General features: G+C 34.8%; 5 protein-coding genes across 5 annotated transcripts; 4 read left to right on the top strand and 1 right to left on the bottom strand.

Moving 5' to 3' along the window:
* Nucleotides 1–347: 347 nt before the first annotated feature.
* LOC106378911 (myrosinase-like) lies at nt 348–3,293 on the top strand. The gene is made up of 12 exons (XM_013818962.3): nt 348–553; nt 644–704; nt 786–847; nt 946–1,021; nt 1,115–1,280; nt 1,386–1,647; nt 1,769–1,884; nt 1,965–2,185; nt 2,287–2,321; nt 2,443–2,557; nt 2,690–2,792; nt 2,886–3,293. The coding sequence occupies exons 1-12, from the start codon at nt 377–379 to the stop codon at nt 3,136–3,138; spliced, it is 1,647 nt and encodes a 548-aa protein (XP_013674416.3). The 5' UTR covers nt 348–376; the 3' UTR covers nt 3,139–3,293.
* Nucleotides 3,294–3,692: 399 nt separating this feature from the next.
* LOC106378912 (myrosinase-like) lies at nt 3,693–6,448 on the top strand. The gene is made up of 9 exons (XM_048749244.1): nt 3,693–3,755; nt 3,852–3,867; nt 3,909–3,961; nt 4,098–4,185; nt 4,241–4,304; nt 5,322–5,347; nt 5,420–5,585; nt 5,692–6,156; nt 6,237–6,448. Exons 1-8 carry the CDS (start codon nt 3,693–3,695, stop codon nt 5,972–5,974), a joined length of 759 nt encoding a protein of 252 aa, XP_048605201.1. The 3' UTR covers nt 5,975–6,156; nt 6,237–6,448.
* Nucleotides 6,449–7,522: 1,074 nt separating this feature from the next.
* On the top strand, nt 7,523–8,565 carry LOC125581871 (myrosinase MB1). The gene is made up of 4 exons (XM_048748029.1): nt 7,523–7,582; nt 7,706–7,820; nt 7,917–8,019; nt 8,109–8,565. Exons 2-4 carry the CDS (start codon nt 7,766–7,768, stop codon nt 8,359–8,361), a joined length of 411 nt encoding a protein of 136 aa, XP_048603986.1. The 5' UTR covers nt 7,523–7,582; nt 7,706–7,765; the 3' UTR covers nt 8,362–8,565.
* A 297-nt stretch (nt 8,566–8,862) lies between these two features.
* On the bottom strand, nt 8,863–10,819 carry LOC106380021 (anaphase-promoting complex subunit 11). Its single transcript, XM_048749243.1, has 4 exons — nt 10,759–10,819; nt 9,785–9,812; nt 9,231–9,349; nt 8,863–9,148 (listed from the first exon to the last, which is right to left on the bottom strand). Exons 1-4 carry the CDS (start codon nt 10,817–10,819, stop codon nt 9,033–9,035), a joined length of 324 nt encoding a protein of 107 aa, XP_048605200.1. The 3' UTR covers nt 8,863–9,032.
* Nucleotides 10,820–15,100: 4,281 nt separating this feature from the next.
* Nucleotides 15,101–16,756, top strand: LOC106380354 (agamous-like MADS-box protein AGL80). The gene has a single exon (XM_048748028.1). The coding sequence runs from the start codon at nt 15,943–15,945 to the stop codon at nt 16,591–16,593; it is 651 nt and encodes a 216-aa protein (XP_048603985.1). The 5' UTR covers nt 15,101–15,942; the 3' UTR covers nt 16,594–16,756.
* Nucleotides 16,757–17,170: the final 414 nt, after the last annotated feature.

Here is a 17,170-nt window from a genome sequence, read left to right as displayed (position 1 = left end):
CGCAAACCTTCGATATACACATGCTGCATTGCACCACTGTCGACGGATCAATTTGTAGATGTGACACAATTCGTGTTCCAAGTAGTACGTGTTCAGGTAAAAGGAAGACAAAATATGTGCTATGTAACTAAAAGAATTATCTGCAATAGATAATGGAAGACTAAAAAGTGGAAACAAACAAGAAATATAAGCAAAATAGGTGAGCACTGAGCTAAAGTAAGTGAATCCACGGGATTCATCTCACCTAAACCTCTCCCAAAATATCAAGATACTAAGACAAAAAATACATACGACACTCTTCTTTCGAAAAGGCTATATAAACCCTAGATGGGCACAAGGTTCCACACAACACAACACATACATCAACATATTAACCATGAAGCTTCTTCATGGACTCGCTTTAGTTTTTCTATTAGCTGCTGCGAGTTGCAAAGCTGATGAAGAAATTACTTGCGAAGAGAACAACCCATTCACATGTAGTAACACTGATATTTTAAGCAGTAAGAACTTCGGAAAAGATTTCATTTTCGGTGTTGCATCTTCTGCTTACCAGGCATGTAGCAAATGTTGTCACACCATAATTTTGAAATAAAATTTAAAACACTAAAATGCAACTTTGCATGGTTGTTTCTATTCATTTCAGATTGAAGGAGGGAGAGGTCGTGGTGTTAACGTTTGGGATGGCTTCAGTCACCGATACCCAGGTACGTCATAGTGTATATATATACATGAGATGAACGTCGGTTTATATGTACACGTATTAATGTATTTGTAATTACTATCAGAGAAATCAGGGTCAGATTTGAAGAATGGAGACACTACTTGTGAGTCATACACGAGATGGCAGGTTAATACAATGATACTCATACGACTGAACTATATATGTATAAAAACTATAAAACTATACGTGTGGATTGACATGTGATTAAAATATGTAAACTGCAGAAAGATGTAGACGTGATGGGCGAACTCAATGCTACTGGCTACAGGTTCTCCTTTGCGTGGTCAAGAATCATTCCAAGTATGTACATGTTATCGATTCGTTTGTATTTTAACTGGGATCATTTAGTTGAATAAGTACTAATTAATGTACGACATATCTATACATGAGCAGAAGGAAAGGTGAGTAGGGGAGTGAACCAAGGAGGTCTTGATTACTACCACAAACTCATAGATGCACTCCTCGAAAAGAATATAACGCCTTTCGTTACCCTCTTTCACTGGGATCTTCCTCAAACACTCCAAGATGAGTATGAAGGTTTCTTAGACCGCCAGATCATGTATGTTTATATCTGTGCCATGCTTCTTATATTATTAATAAAAGAAGAAAAAGATTTGGTTTAGTTACATGCATTAATGAAATGATTCTATATTAATATGGTCAGACAAGATTTCAAAGACTACGCGGATCTATGTTTCAAAGAATTTGGTGGAAAGGTAAAGCACTGGATCACGATCAACCAGCTATACACAGTGCCTACAAGAGGCTATGCTGTCGGAACAGATGCACCAGGTCGATGTTCTCCTATGGTTGATACCAAGCACAGGTGTTACGGTGGAAATTCTTCAACAGAACCCTACATCGTTGCACATAACCAACTTCTTGCTCATGCCACGGTCGTCGATCTTTACAGGACCAAATACAAGGTGAGTTGTCTCAATATGTGATAAAGATGGTGTAATGTAATCTTCTTCTTTTTTTGATCAAAGGTGTAATGTAATCCAAGATATCTGATTCTAACTTAGTCATATATCACGTGACCAACAGTTCCAAAAAGGGAAGATTGGACCTGTGATGATTACAAGATGGTTTCTTCCATTTGATGAGTCTGATCCTGCCTCCATAGAAGCAGCTGAGAGGATGAACCAATTCTTCCATGGATGGTATATATATATATATATATAACCAAAAATGTATCAGTATATATTGCATATATGTATAATGAAAAATATACATGGATCAGGTACATGGAGCCGCTAACAAAGGGTAGATACCCAGACATCATGAGGCAGATTGTGGGTAGTAGGCTTCCCAACTTCACCGAGGAAGAAGCAGAACTCGTTGCTGGTTCATATGATTTTCTTGGTCTCAACTATTACGTCACTCAATACGCCCAGCCAAAACCGAACCCATATCCTTCAGAGACACACACTGCCATGATGGACGCTGGCGTAAAGCTCACATGTACTTGTCTATTACCACTTAGTTACAACCTTTTTATATATATAAATGTTTTATCTCTTTTTTGTGAGTGACCATCAGTTATTTCATTCTTGTGGTTACAGATGATAATTCACGTGGTGAATTTCTTGGTCCACTGGTATATATGAATGATCCACCCCTATGATTTCTAATTCATTTTATTTTTTCAATTTTCAATATAAGCACCACTAATTAGGTTTTCTTGATTGATATGTATATGTTTACTTCCCGTTTCTCAGTTTGTTGAAGACGAAGTAAACGGCAACAGCTATTACTACCCAAAAGGCATTTATTACGTTATGGACTACTTCAAAACCAAATACGGCGACCCTTTAATCTATGTCACCGAAAATGGTGAGTTCTACATGCATCTCTTTTCATCTATAACATATACTAGTACTACTATAATTTGTGTATTTCGAAATAAATCCAAGAAACTGACTTTCAAATGTTATGTACTTTTTCATGTTATGTCGGTTTAATTAGGATTTAGTACCCCCAGTTCAGAAAACCGTGAGCAAGCTATTGCCGATTACAAGCGAATCGATTATCTATGCAGCCATCTATGTTTTCTCCGCAAGGTCATCAAGTGAGTGGATGCTACTATAAATGATTTTCTACATATGTTATATTCTTCTTCTTTCTTGGTAACATTTATATATATGATTGTTCTTGTTTTCAGGGAGAAGGGTGTCAACGTGAGAGGATACTTTGCATGGGCTCTTGGAGATAATTATGAATTCTGTAAAGGTTTCACCGTCAGATTTGGACTCAGTTACGTTAATTGGGAAGATCTCGACGACAGAAACCTCAAAGAATCTGGCAAATGGTACCAGAGATTCATTAACGGGACTGTCAAGAATTCTGTGAAACAAGATTTCCTCCGCTCAAGCCTCTCTTCCCAGAGTCAGAAGAAGAGGCTCGCTGATGCATGAAACACTTTCCACCATCAAGATCATCTCTATATCTCTCACTCTTCCTACTTACTCAATAGATAAGGAGATTCTTCGATCTACAATGTACTAAATAAACAATCTCAATAAAAAGATGATCAGTTATTAAATGAATAAAAATAATTTATCTACAGCTACATTATGACAAGTCAAGAGGACGAGGAAAGAGGGGAAATAACACAATTTAAAACATAAAACACTCGGAAATCTCAAACTAGTCTAGTGTAAAAAAAATATTAACGGACGGTATCTTCAACATAATAAATAAAAGGTATCTTCAACATAATAAATAACAACCAAACCTAATACAAACTCAAAAGTTTCTAAACCAAAGTTCTATGATCCTCAACTAAAACTTAATGAGATCTTATACCATCCGCAACGGGGATTAAAATCAGTCGGTTCTTGTTGACGTGGAATCTCCGTTCAAGCCTGACGTCCTCAAAGGTAAGGTAGCTCTCATCACGGGAGGCGGATATGGAATCGGTTTCGAGATCTCTTCTCAGTTAGGCAAACATGGAGCTTCCGTCGCCATCATGGGACGCAGGAAACAAGTCCTCGACGCCGCCGTCTCTGATCTCCGATCCCTCGGGATTCAGGTAACCTTTCAGAGAGGATTTTCGTTTTTGATTTGGGATTGAATAGTATTCGATTGCTTGTTGAATTGCTTGTTCTCTTTGGAATGTATCTCCAAGGCTATTGGATTGGAAGGTGACGTTCAATTGAGCTTTGCGTGTCTATTCACGACATAGGATCAGTGGAAGGAGGTTTTGTTTTACCCGGTGATGGTGCTGCCACTTATAAGGTACATTTCAACTTATGCATCTTTTTCTCATCTTCTTCTTCATTGCACATTGTTACCATCACTGTTTGACACATCAACGTCTATTGCAGTTTCTGCAGTGTATTGAGTTGCATCTTTTCTTGTGATTGTTTTGTAGGTAGGTTTTAGAATTGTAGTGTTTCGTCCATTCGTTAGTGAAGTCATTGCTGCAAGGTTCAAAGAATCTGATTCCAATGGATTGCGCTGTGAGTACTACTACTGTTGTGCATAATGATTACTTATACGTTTCAAGAACATCAGCTATCCACGTGTACCAACTGAGCGAGGAGATGATGGAAAGCCTTTTGCTCCTATGGTGGTTACTGTAAGTTCTCATTCTCTGAAGATATCTTACTTGTATTAGCATATAAATAATGAAACTAGTTGTATAAAGCCTCCTAATTTTGTCCTACTGAAGCTATTCCACTTGTGAAATGGGCATGGGACTTTAGATGATGATGGTTTGGGCCCTGTTTCTTGGTGGGAAGGTTCTACTTCTAATGAGAATCATGAAGATGATGATGATACCTGAACCAAACTTCAATCTCCAAATGTAAGACTTCAGGTTCTTAAAGTAGTATGTTTTTCTTAACATAGGAAGTTGGAATTAGACTCCTTTCTCATGATTCTAGGATTAGATTCCTTAATTTTGATTTTATATGTGTATGGAAAAATATTTTTCTTATATATATGTGCAACTCTTTTGTCCTGCTCTCATGGACTTGAGGAACACTACCCTCAGAACTATGCGAGTGTCCTTAGCCAACCAAGTATACCAAGAAGACCAGCATCAAGTACCTTCGATTTTCTCTCAAGCCCTACGAATCAAAAGGTTAAAAAGTGTTAGCTTCTTACGCTCATAGCAATCAACAAGTCTCTATTACACTTGTCTCACCAATGTCAACAGCTACACAATGAGCACACATCACTCCTGAGACAAGATTCAGAAAATTCAAGAGTTGTGTTTTATTCCTAAGAACTTCAAATTGGAGAACACCATTGGAGATAGAATTTTGATTAGGGTCCTTAACTATTCAAAAAAAAATTAGTTTAATAATGCTAAGGACTCTAATGGTAGTAACACCATTGGAGATGCTCTAAACATATGATATTTTATCATTCATATAATTTTATTTGATTTTGTTACTTTTTTTTGAACAAACTACCTTTCATCCAATAAAAAGGAAATACAGTCCATGAGGAGAGGTTTAGAGTAATGAGGGAATTTTATCACTTATATAACCAATAAACCCAAAAGAAGCTAAACCGCAATCCTTTGTTTTTATTTGTCTGTATTTCAACATTGTATTATACGCTTGAATGATGGAAAAATAATATCAAGAATTGAAGTATCAGAAGTCATTCCAAGTATGTACTTTAATTGGGATCATTTAGTTGAAAAAGTACTAATTAATGTACGACATATCTATACATGAGCAGAAGGAAAGGTGAGTAGGGGAGTGAACCAAGGAGGTCTTGATTACTACCACAAACTCTTAGATGCACTACTCGAAAAGAATATAACGCCTTTCGTTACCCTCTTTCACTGGGATCTTCCTCAAACACTCCAAGATGAGTATGAAGGTTTCTTGGACCGCCAGATCATGTATGTTTATATCTGTGCCATGCTTCTTATATTATTAATAAAAGAAGAAAAAGACTTGGTTTTAGTTACATGCATTACTGAAATGATTCTATATTAATATGCACAGACAAAATTTCAAAGACTACGCGGATCTATGTTTCAAAGAATTTGGTGGAAAGGTAAAGCACTGGATCACCATCAACCAGCTATACACAGTGCCTACAAGAGGCTATGCTATCAGAACAGATGCACCAGGTCGATGTTCTCCTATGGTTTATACCAAGCACAGGTGTTACGGTGGAAATTCTTCAACAGAAGCCTACATCGTTGCACATAACCAGCTTCTTGCTCATGCCACGGTCGCCGATCATTACAGGAAGAACTATGCGGTGAGTAGTCTCGATATGTGAAAAGGTGGTGTAATCTTCACATATCTGATTCTAATCTAGTCATATATATATCACGTGTTTAACAGTGCCAAAAAAGGGAAGATTGGACCTGTGATGATAACTAGATGGTTTCTTCCATATGATGAGTCTGATCCTGCCTCCATAGAAGCAGCTGAGAGGATGAACCAATTCTTCCATGGATGGTACATATATTTTAAATATTACCAACAATGTATCAATACATATTGTATGTATGTATAATGAAAATATATACATGGATCAGGTACATGGAGCCGCTTACAAAGGGTAGATACCCAGACATCATGAGGCAGAATGTGGGTAGTAGGCTTCCCAACTTTACCGAGGAAGAAGCCGCACTCGTTGCTGGTTCATATGATTTTCTTGGTCTCAACTATTACGTCACTCAGTACGCCCAGCCGAAACCTAACCCATATCCTTCAGAGACTCACACTGCCATGATGGACGCTGGCGTAAAGCTCACATGTACTACCTAGACTATTACCACTTAGAGCATTAAGTTCTTAGGGTGAGGTTCTTAACGGAATATAAGAAACCGTTTCTTAACTTTTAACCAGTGTTTTGAAATCCGATCCGGACCCGCGGTTGAACCGGTAAACCCGGTGACCCAGAAAAAAATCCGGTTTGGGTTTTGTGAAAAACCCAATATTTAGAAACCCGCAAAAACCCGTAAAAACCCAGTAAAACCCGGAACCCCATACCGGTTGAACCACCGGTTGAACCAATAAATAACTTTAACTTCTTTTTTTAGTTTTTAATTATGTTTTTAGATTATGTTTTATATTATAAATTTCCAATTAAGAAATTAGGTGATGATTAAAAAAAGGTTAGGTTTTCCATTTTCAATTTTATATTTGTAATTTTTAGATTTTGATGAAGATTTCACTATGCCATCTGAAGAAAATGAAATGAACGATGGTAGAGAGAACCAAAATTAGTTGATGTGATTTGGTGTTAGTTTATTTTCGTTATTGACAATTTATTACAATGATCTTTTACTTTTGGTTTATTTTGTATTTGAAGTTTAATTTATTATTCACATTACACATTTAAATATTTATAAATTTTATGTCTTGATTTTTTTAGATGTCATACATCTTACCTTGTTAGAGAAATTTTTAAATAGTTTAAACTATTTTTATTATATAATAATATATCAGCTATGTAAATAAAAATATTAAACTAAATTTAAGTATTTTCTAAATGTTTTTAAACTTAAAAATATATACATATCCAAACTATTATTTTACTTTCTTAAAAAACATTTACAAAATATTAAACTTTAGTTTCTATATTTTTATTTACATAGCTGATATATTATTATATAATAAAATTAATTTATTTATTAGCCTGCGGTTCACCCGCGGTCGATCCAGTGACCCAGCAACCTAGTAAGTCGTCCGATTCAGTGTTCGGGTCGGGTTTAAAAACATTGATTTTAACCGTCTCTTAGATACAACCTTTCTATATATATAAATATTTTTTTATCTCCTTTTTGTTACAATATACTTTGTGAGTGACCATCAATTGCTTTCATCCTTGTGTTTACGTACAGATAATAATTCACGTGGTGAATTTCTTGGTCCACTGGTATATATCAATGATCCACCCCTAAGATTTGTTTTTCTTTCATTATTTTTCAGTTTTCAATATAACAACCCTAATTATGTTTTTCTAATTGATACGTATTTTTATTTACTTCCATTTTAACAGTTCGTTGAAGACAAGGTAAACGGCAACAGCTATTACTACCCAAAAGGCATTTACTACGTTATGGACTACTTCAAAACCAAATACGGAGACCCTTTAATCTATGTCACCGAGAACGGTGAGTTTATACATAATAATTATTGTATTTTTATATTAGTCGAAGAAACTGATTTTCAAATATTGTGGAATATTTTTAATGTGGCGGTTTATTTAGGATTTAGTACCCCCAGTGAAGAAACCCGTGAGCAGGCTTTTGCCGATTACAAGCGAATTGATTATCTATGCAGCCATCTGTGTTTTCTCCGCAAGGTCATCAAGTGAGTAGATGCTATACTATATGGATACTTTTCTTCCAATGTTTATCAACTTCTTTCTCTTTTTGGTAATATATATCTCTTGTTTTTAGGGAGAAGGGTGTCAACGTAAGAGGTTATTTCGCATGGGCTCTTGGAGACAACTATGAATTCTGTAAAGGCTTTACCGTCAGATTTGGACTCAGTTACGTTAATTGGGAAGATCTGGACGATAGAAACCTCAAAGAATCTGGCAAATGGTACCAGAGGTTCATTAATGGAACCGTCAAGAACGCTGTGAAACAAGATTTCCTCCGCTCAAGCCTCTCTTCCCAGAGTCAGAAGAAGAGGCTCGCTGATGCATGAAACACTTTCCCCCCGTCAAGACCATGTCCATGTCTCTCACTCTTTCTAGTTGCTCCAAAGTTCTATCATCCTGAACTGAAACTTAATGGTATTTTCCATATGATTTTTTTATCATTCAAATGATTTTATTTTATTTTCGTTCTTATATAATCAAGAAAACCAAAAGAAGCTAAACCGCAGTACTTTGTGTTTTATGAATGCTTCCCCATTCTCATATTAAGATCTGTGTTTCTTCACACCGCACATTTTTAAATGGATTAGTAAATGACGAAGTGTGTATTAATTAAGAAATTCTTGTGTATTAGTTAAAAAAATTCTTATTTAAGTATTGTAACGTTGATAATGGAGTTAAGTTTTCAAACGAGGACTACCATAAAACCTAACGTAATCAACACGGACAACATTTTAGAAAAAAATTACCTCGTCTTAATCTCACTGGACTCATGTGACCAAGTTATCATGTCAATTATAATCAGGTTGCCCTATACATGTGCCCGCATAGAATGGACCAAAAACTCTTTGCTACATTTTTTATCGTTAGTTACTTATATATGCATCCATTAACAACCCATCAAGAGTCGTACTAAATTCGGAACAATGATCCAACATAGATGGAAACCAAAGCTAGATATCTAAATCAAGGTACAGCACAAACGGTCTCTCTTCAGTCATTACTCTTTGAATTGCCATTCTCTACGACACATGGGGCAATGAGCTTGACTCGTCTGTGAGTTAACCCATTTCAGTATACAATGAAGATGAAACGAATGGTTGCAAGCTCCCCAAACTGCTCAATAGCCACAACGATCAAGGCGTAAGAATATAAGGCAGGGGTTTTAGTTCTGAAATAGACAAAGAGAGGAACTTACTTAGAGGGCAATCATCTCCAGGGAGTTTGCAGTCTGGACAACAACCGTCAAATGGCATACGACATATCCCACATGTCTCATCTTGAGCATCCCATGTCCATGACGCAACCGCATGCCACCTACAATGTAAGAGTTCATGTACTGGAATCGAGAATGCATATAATAAACGTAGTAATGGGACAAAGAAACTTACTCTGTTTTTTTTCAAGTCAGGAGACATTGTAGCACTGAGAGTCAAGGAAGAAACAGTTCTTTGAAAATAAAATCCTAAATTAAGAAACTTTGAGCTAATCTTCGCCTACCCTATATGAACTAGTTGAGAGTTAATAACAAGAATCCTCGCCGAAAAAATCTATTAGAAACCCATCAAAATCAGTTAATCAAAACTGAGTTTCATGAAAAGAGAACAACTTTAGATCTTATGAATCATGAAACCTAAGCTGCATCTTAAAAAAAATCATGTTTTTAACATCAAAGAACATCTGTACTGGAAGACCATCATTGACATGAAACTTGGATGCATGATATGCAGAGACAATGAAGTAGAAGGATACGCAAGATCTTGACTTTCATGTCTTCCTCCTGAAGGAACAAAACAAATCTTACATCAGCTTTACAAACCCACCAAATGAGAAAACACAAAGCCAAGTTATGAAGCACTCATACACAACACCAAACAGAGAGATTAACTATAAGATAATAAGAAAACCAAAAAAAGAAACATTTTTAAATTAAAACTCACAATTAGCAACGAGATTACTAAACACAAAGAGTGGATATACATCTCAGTTTCCCCAAAAGTTCGATAGTTTCAATAGACTGCCAATAAATCCAAAAGAAACAAAATATATCTCTGTATTGATTTCTCTCAGACATTTGATCGAACACCTGGTGGACACTCAGATGTTTGAGGACTCTAAAGTATCAAACTCGTTCTTGAATACCCACTAAGAAGAAACCCGAGAAAGAAATATCCTTTTTACAGAACGCAGTATTAAACTCTAAATCTAAAGCTGTTAAGGCTTGATCGTCTGCAAGCTTAGACGAAATACATTCATATAAATCATATCATCATGTTTTGATGCTTTCGTACTCGAGCATGAAACATATCGCCTTTTTTAATCCGGAGAATGTAATCAACAGAAAGGAATAAAGCAATCAGAAAATTCAGAAACTCACCGGCGATGATAGAGAAGCGAACTGCGACACAGAAGAAGCGGCGAGATTGGGAATGGAAATCAATGATTCAAGTTATGGGGCTTTATTTAAAACTAGAATACTTATACATATAATTTCTTTTTTTTATGATAGTTTTTCAGCGTGTGAGTTTTGTTGCTCTTTTCACGTTTTTAAGAATTGCATCAGTCAAATCATTATTTTTTTAGCTCCTGGATACTATTTCTTCAATTATGCAAAGACTACAAAAAGATAAATAGAGATATTTGAACAGTATATTAAGAGACAGAAAAATTTAGATATATCGATTTTGCCTCATCTCAGATTATAAAATTTTGAAAAGAACTATAACCTTTAGACTGTTGATGCCTTGAAGAGGTTTGATAAATAATAGCCATAGTCAGGTTGGCCATAGTATAGTTAACCATTATATCGGAAAAGAAGCACTGCATGCTTTTATCAGGTTTTTGGATTAGGAAAGAGAGAATGTATTTTTTTATAAAGAAAAAGATATTAAATATTCATAGAATTATCTCAGACAAATATAAATAGTTGAATAGAGGTTAGTTATTTTTAAAGTGCTCTTTATGGTGATTGTGGGTTGTTGAAAAAACAACCGATGGAGAAGTGGACTAAGAAAATATTTACTTTTGGTAAATATTTAAAATCAAACGTAATGCATGAGGTTTGGTCTTTTGCTTTTTGATTTTATTTGATTTTGCTAAATTTTTTTTTTAAATTATGTGGCAAAATATTATTGGTTGATTGACTTGTGCTTTAGTATATAAGAGATTCGGCTTTATTTGAAATTGAACTATAAGCGGCTCTTTAACAATAACAAATAAGTTTTTTTTTTTTAATTAAAAGTTTAAGTCAAGAAATTGATCTAAATTGTTTTTATTATTATTTTAATTATCTTTTGATTAGGAGAAATATCCCTTCCTATTTAAGTTCCGAGCTATTTAGCTTAATAACCATAAAAGAATGGGTAATTAGGTGATCATGCAAAAACTTTGTGTAATTGGGTAACTGGTTATCGTTAACAACTGATATTACGTTATTGGCCTCAGAGGAATATTGTTTGAGGATAGCCTTCTCGATTATCAGCTTATTCAGATTTTGTGTCAGAGTTTTGTCGGGGTAGATATTTTATTGAGAAAAATCAGTTAACGCTTTGAAGTTGAAATATATTGGATTTACATTGGTGCGTGTGATTATCAGAGCGGAGCTTGGCCATGGCAAGACGTAGCAAATCGGAGGAGTAATGCAGCGAATCAGTGGAGCTCGGCCGTGTGACTATCGGAGCTTGTCCGTGCGACTATCAGAGCTTGGTTGTGGCAGGATGGAGCAAATCAATGGATGTTATGGCTGTGTTGTCCGTTTTACAGTGCAAGGCGGCGAGTTATAAGCGACTCAATGCAACTCGTTTAATGAAACTAAAAATCCAAATCTAAATCAAAATGAAAAGAAACATGATGAAAAACGTGAAAGATCTGGAAAAAAAAAAGGAGAGATAGCCATTTTTGACCCATAAAAATTGCAGGTTGCAAGAGAAGAAGATGGTACTGAAATTACCATTCTGCCATCTATTAAAAGAAAAATGAAAAATAAACTAAAAGGCTCATGGCATAGCTCGAAGCCTGGTTTCTTGAAAATGGAGAGAGTCACCTACCATCTAAGCCAGTGCATATTGTTAATGTTAGTAACTCCATAGGAAGTTAATAACAAAATATAGAGACAGTTCAAAATGAAAGAAATGGTTTTTAGATTACTGGGACTCTCGGCGAATGTACGGATCAAAGTATTGTTAACAAGGTATTTTTATATGAATCCAGATATGTAACTACGTGTACATTTACGATTTTTTTGGCGGAGTACTAACCGGATCATTCGAAACAATAAACTGGATTTTTTTTATTCTCTGAAAAATAAGCCGGATAATTTAAAAATAGAAAAACAGATAATTCGGCGATAATCCGGATTATAACGATAAAATCCAGAAAATAGTTCTCTATGTTTTTAAAGCGGTAATCGGGATTATAGCGGTTATATTAGTAAAGCGATAATCCTGATTATAATGGTAATAGCCAAAAAATAGTTTTCCATATTTGTAAAGTTAATAGGAATGAACCGGATAATACATTATGGCACCAAGCCAAGTTATTAGTCGAGATTTGAATTCAGATACCTACAAGTAAAACCGGTATTTTTATAGTATTTCGGATACACAATAAATGGGAATATATACGCAAGTGTCAGGTCTTCCTGCAGACCTAGCTGTAGTGTTAGTCTCGGGATATTGAGCTTTCAACAGTATTGTATCCACTCACCTAATTACAGTTTGTTTTATGTATATTGCAAACTCTCCCATACACATTTTAACATATATAACATGTATACACCTTTGGATAATGTGTATTATAACCGGATATTACATATACATAACATGTATACACTTTGTATCCGGTTTTAGTTTCTGAAATCTGGTTTGTGATTAACGTTTATATTCTGGATAAAGTTTTCCAAAACCGGTATCTACTATAAATAGTTGTCAGGTTATATAAATAATTTCAGAAGGATTAAAACCGGATATTAACAATAAAATCTCGATATTTGGAAAATGCAAGTATAAACTCAATGATAATTGGATAACAACTACACATCCACTTAGTTATTAGGATATGGGCCATGTTCGTTTACGGATCGCGTGACCTGCGACTAAGATTATGTTCGTTTACGTGTCGCGCGACCTGCGACCTGCGACTAAGCATGCGACCTGCGACTAAAACTATGTTCGTTTATGTGTCGCGCGACCTGCGATCTGCGATCAGTCGCGCGATCAAAATTTTCTTAATTTTTAGTCGCTGTTTTTTTCGAGCGACTTAAATGGAACCCGCGACTGGTCGCGCGATCAGTCGCGCGACATCAAAACGAACAACAACCTGCGACTTGCGACTTGCGACCAATCGCAAGTTACGCGACAGCAAAACGAACAACAACCTGCGACCTGCGATCAGTCGCAGGTCGCGCGATAGATAAACGAACATGGTCCATGGCCGTGTTCGTTTACATGCCGCGCGACCTGCGACCTGCGACATGCGATCTGCGACTGATTGCAGGTTGTTGTTCGTTTTACTGTCGCGTAACATGCGACCTGCGATTGGTCGCAAGTCGCAAGTTGTTGTTCGTTTTGATGTCGCGCGACCAGTCGCGGATTCCCATTTAAGTCGCCCGAAAAAACAGCGACTAAAAGTTAAAAAAATTTTGATCGCGCAACACTGTAAACGAACATGATATTAAATATGCTAAGCGGATACAATTGTCATACACAATCACCAAACCACAATTTTCATGATTTTCCCTTGTATGTCCTTCTCTAATTTTCGAGGCATCTGTGTAAGCTGTTCAATCTTGGTAAAAAAAGTTGAGCTTTGTTTGATGAGTCTGTCATATCTAGCTTGAGAGCCCTTCAAAAGGTTCGGTCATTTTATCTTTCCCAATCATATAGAAATTCTGCTGGTCAAACAAAACCACAAAAGGTTCAGAATTTAGCAAATGTAAGAATTCACAAGAACAACTCAATCATGTTGAAAACAGCCTTAGTTTGCAAAAAAAAAGAAAAACATTATTAATCTGAACAAAGTAAAACATACCAACTCACGCGGTAACCCAGCTGAAAAACGTTAAGGTGAAGATGCTTCTTAGCAAACTCTGCAGCTAAACAACCACCATGCCCATCATAAATCGGAAAAGAGCACACCTACAATAAAGATAGATACAAACTGTAAATCTTTTTCAGATCCGTCTTTAAGATAAGTGAATCTGGGAGAGAGAACTTTTATCCGAGATCCGGATTCGATCCGTGATCCGATCCGGATCCGATCCGAAAATCCGGATATCCGGAGAGGCCGAATCCGGATCCGGATAGTAAAATGTTGGATCCGTCAAAGCCGAATCCGGATCCGGATATCTTGATTTTTTAGTCCGGATATCCGGATCCGTAAATTTTATTAATAACTATTTCAAAAATAGTAATATCTATATATAAAAATTAATTTTATTTAATATATTTTCATTTTTCTAATAGTATATATAAATTTTATGTAAATTTTGTACAATTATACATATAAATAATTAAAAACATTATATATTTTTATTTTTAAATTATTGTTAATATTTTATATATATTAATATTATTTTTTATTTATTTTAAGGATCCAAATCCGGATCCGGATATCCGTCGGATATTATAATTTTTAGAAGGATATCCGACACCCAGATATCCGCGAACCCCGGATCCGGATAAGGATAGTAAAATTATGGATCCGCCGGATAAGGATCCGGATCCGGATATCTTAAAATTGCCCGGATATCCAATCCGTCCCAGGCCTATTTACAGCTATTAGATATCAAAATATCTTCTTATTTTTGAATTAATTATTATCTATATATTTTCCCATTAAATTCATAGATTATTTTTAAATTGCCTTATTTTGATTCAGTTTTTTAAAATATAATTATATTATATATATATATATATATATATATATTTATTTATTTATTATTATTTAGACATATATATATATTTTAATCGTTAAATGTTTTGTTTGAAATTTTTTTAATTAATTTTTTGACTTTATTTGCAGTCCAACAAGTTTTATTTTGCTAGAGACTAATGTGTAAGTATCATTAAATTATAAAATCAAAAACATAAACTTAAAAAAAAGAAAATTATTTTTCTTTTCATAAACAACAACTTCGGCATATTTTAATTTTTTTTTTTGTCACTGAATATTTCACTAGAAACTAAGAAGAAGAAATGAGCCCAAAACGATGGTCAAAATCATGATGTCCGTTACAAAAAGAAATGAGCTTGAAGAGCCATTTTGCTAAATCATCAGCAACTAAATTGTCCGATCTAGAACCATGATAGAAAGAAATTGTTGCAAAACCAGAGGAGATCGATCGGATGTCTTTCAAAATTCCGATGATAAAAGAAAAATTATACATTTCAATAATAGAGTTATTTTCATTGTTTTTACTCATTTTTATTTTATTTTAACTTGAAATTTTATAAACTTCTAATATCAAATTAAAAAGAATATTCGATTTTCTTACTGTTTATAATTGATAATATCTAATGATTTTTATTTCTGCTAAATTTATGCATATTTATGTTCCATTTAAATCATATTTCTCCAAAATTATGCAAAATAATTTTAACTGCATGCACTTACCAATCATAATTCAGAACCAGACACTTGTTAATACAAGTATCAGTTCTTATCATGAAAGTTTGGCTATGAAAATGTAACTATACTCCAAAACTGAATGCTAAATTTACTTCCTCCAAAAAAAATTGCATTCAGATCTAATATCCCTGAAATGGTATGATATTCATATATAGATGAATATGTTTAGATTTAGATAATATACATCCATTTAAAATAATTCAGACATTGATATGTATATATAAACGATACTCCATTATTATCAAATTATAATATACACACAAGAAAAAAAAACAGAGTTAACCATGACAAGACAAAAGGTGAAGATGGCTTTCATTGAAAATGAGTTCTCAAGGAAAGCAACATACAAGAAAAGAAAGAGAGGTATCTTGAAGAAAGCCAACGAGTTAGCAACTCTCTGTGGCGTCCCAGTCGGTGTAATCATCGACAGTCCGTACGACTTGACCCCGGAGGTGTGGCCATCGAGAGAAGATATGGACAATGTTCTGTCCCAGTGGCAGAGGTTGCCGGTGATGGACAGGACCAAGAAGATGCTAAACCAAGAGTCTTATCTTAAACAGAGTATCTCCAAAGCAACTGAGACATGTAAGAAGCTGACCAAAGAAAACAAAGAGTTGGAGATGAAAGAGGTAATGTTTGATTGTCTTAGTGGCAAGACTTCACCACCTCGTATTGAGAAAAGTGATCTTCGTGGTTGTGGTAATGTCATTGAGCAGTACCTAAGAAATCTTAATCGTAGGATTGAGATTCTTAGTAAGAACGACGGAGCGTCTTCTTCATCTGTTCATGCTGCTGCTACAACATCTGTTGCCATGCCTATAGTTGAGTTGGGTTCTTCTTCAACCTCATTTTGCGATATGATTCGTCAACAGCAGATTCAAAGTAATATGAATCAGAACGTTAGGGGCTTGGATCTGAATCAGCAACAGTGGTGAGCATTGGTGAACATCCTTAAGAGGTCTCTGATCATGTTTCTGTTTCGTCAAACTATCAATAAAAATATATTTAAGCATCTTTTTGTTTTAGTTACATGTATTCAATATTCATTGCTTTTACATGTAATGCATTTTTATCTTTAATGACAATTCATTTTCTCAAGTTCTAGTTCTTTGGCAAGAACCTAAATTATGTGAATTTAAATTCCAATGGTGAAACAACAAAATACTAACACAATCCAGTTAATAGGCTATATGTCTTGATGTGTCTAGTTGATTAACTTCTTATTACTCCTTAACCAAGTACATATATACTTGAAAGTTGAAACTATTTACCGCCTAAAAAACATCGAAATAATATGTGTTAAATTAAATAAAGAGAAATTCCCTAGTATAGTTATTTTCAATTTTTTGTCACAAAAATAACATTCAATGAAGAAAATGATCAAAATAAGTTTTATTAAAAGGTAAAAATATATTTTTATCCTAGGGTTAACTAATCTAGACTTAGAGCTTAGAGTTAAAGAGATGGAGTTTTAGGGATAGGATATCAAATTTTTTTTAAAAAAAAAAAAAA

The sequence above is a fragment of the Brassica napus genome, chromosome C2 (genome assembly GCF_020379485.1).
Source record: "Brassica napus cultivar Da-Ae chromosome C2, Da-Ae, whole genome shotgun sequence".
NCBI classification, from domain to species: domain Eukaryota; kingdom Viridiplantae; phylum Streptophyta; class Magnoliopsida; order Brassicales; family Brassicaceae; genus Brassica; species Brassica napus.
The sequence above is the reverse complement of the archived record's forward strand: the minus strand, read 5'-3'. Positions and strand labels throughout refer to the sequence as shown.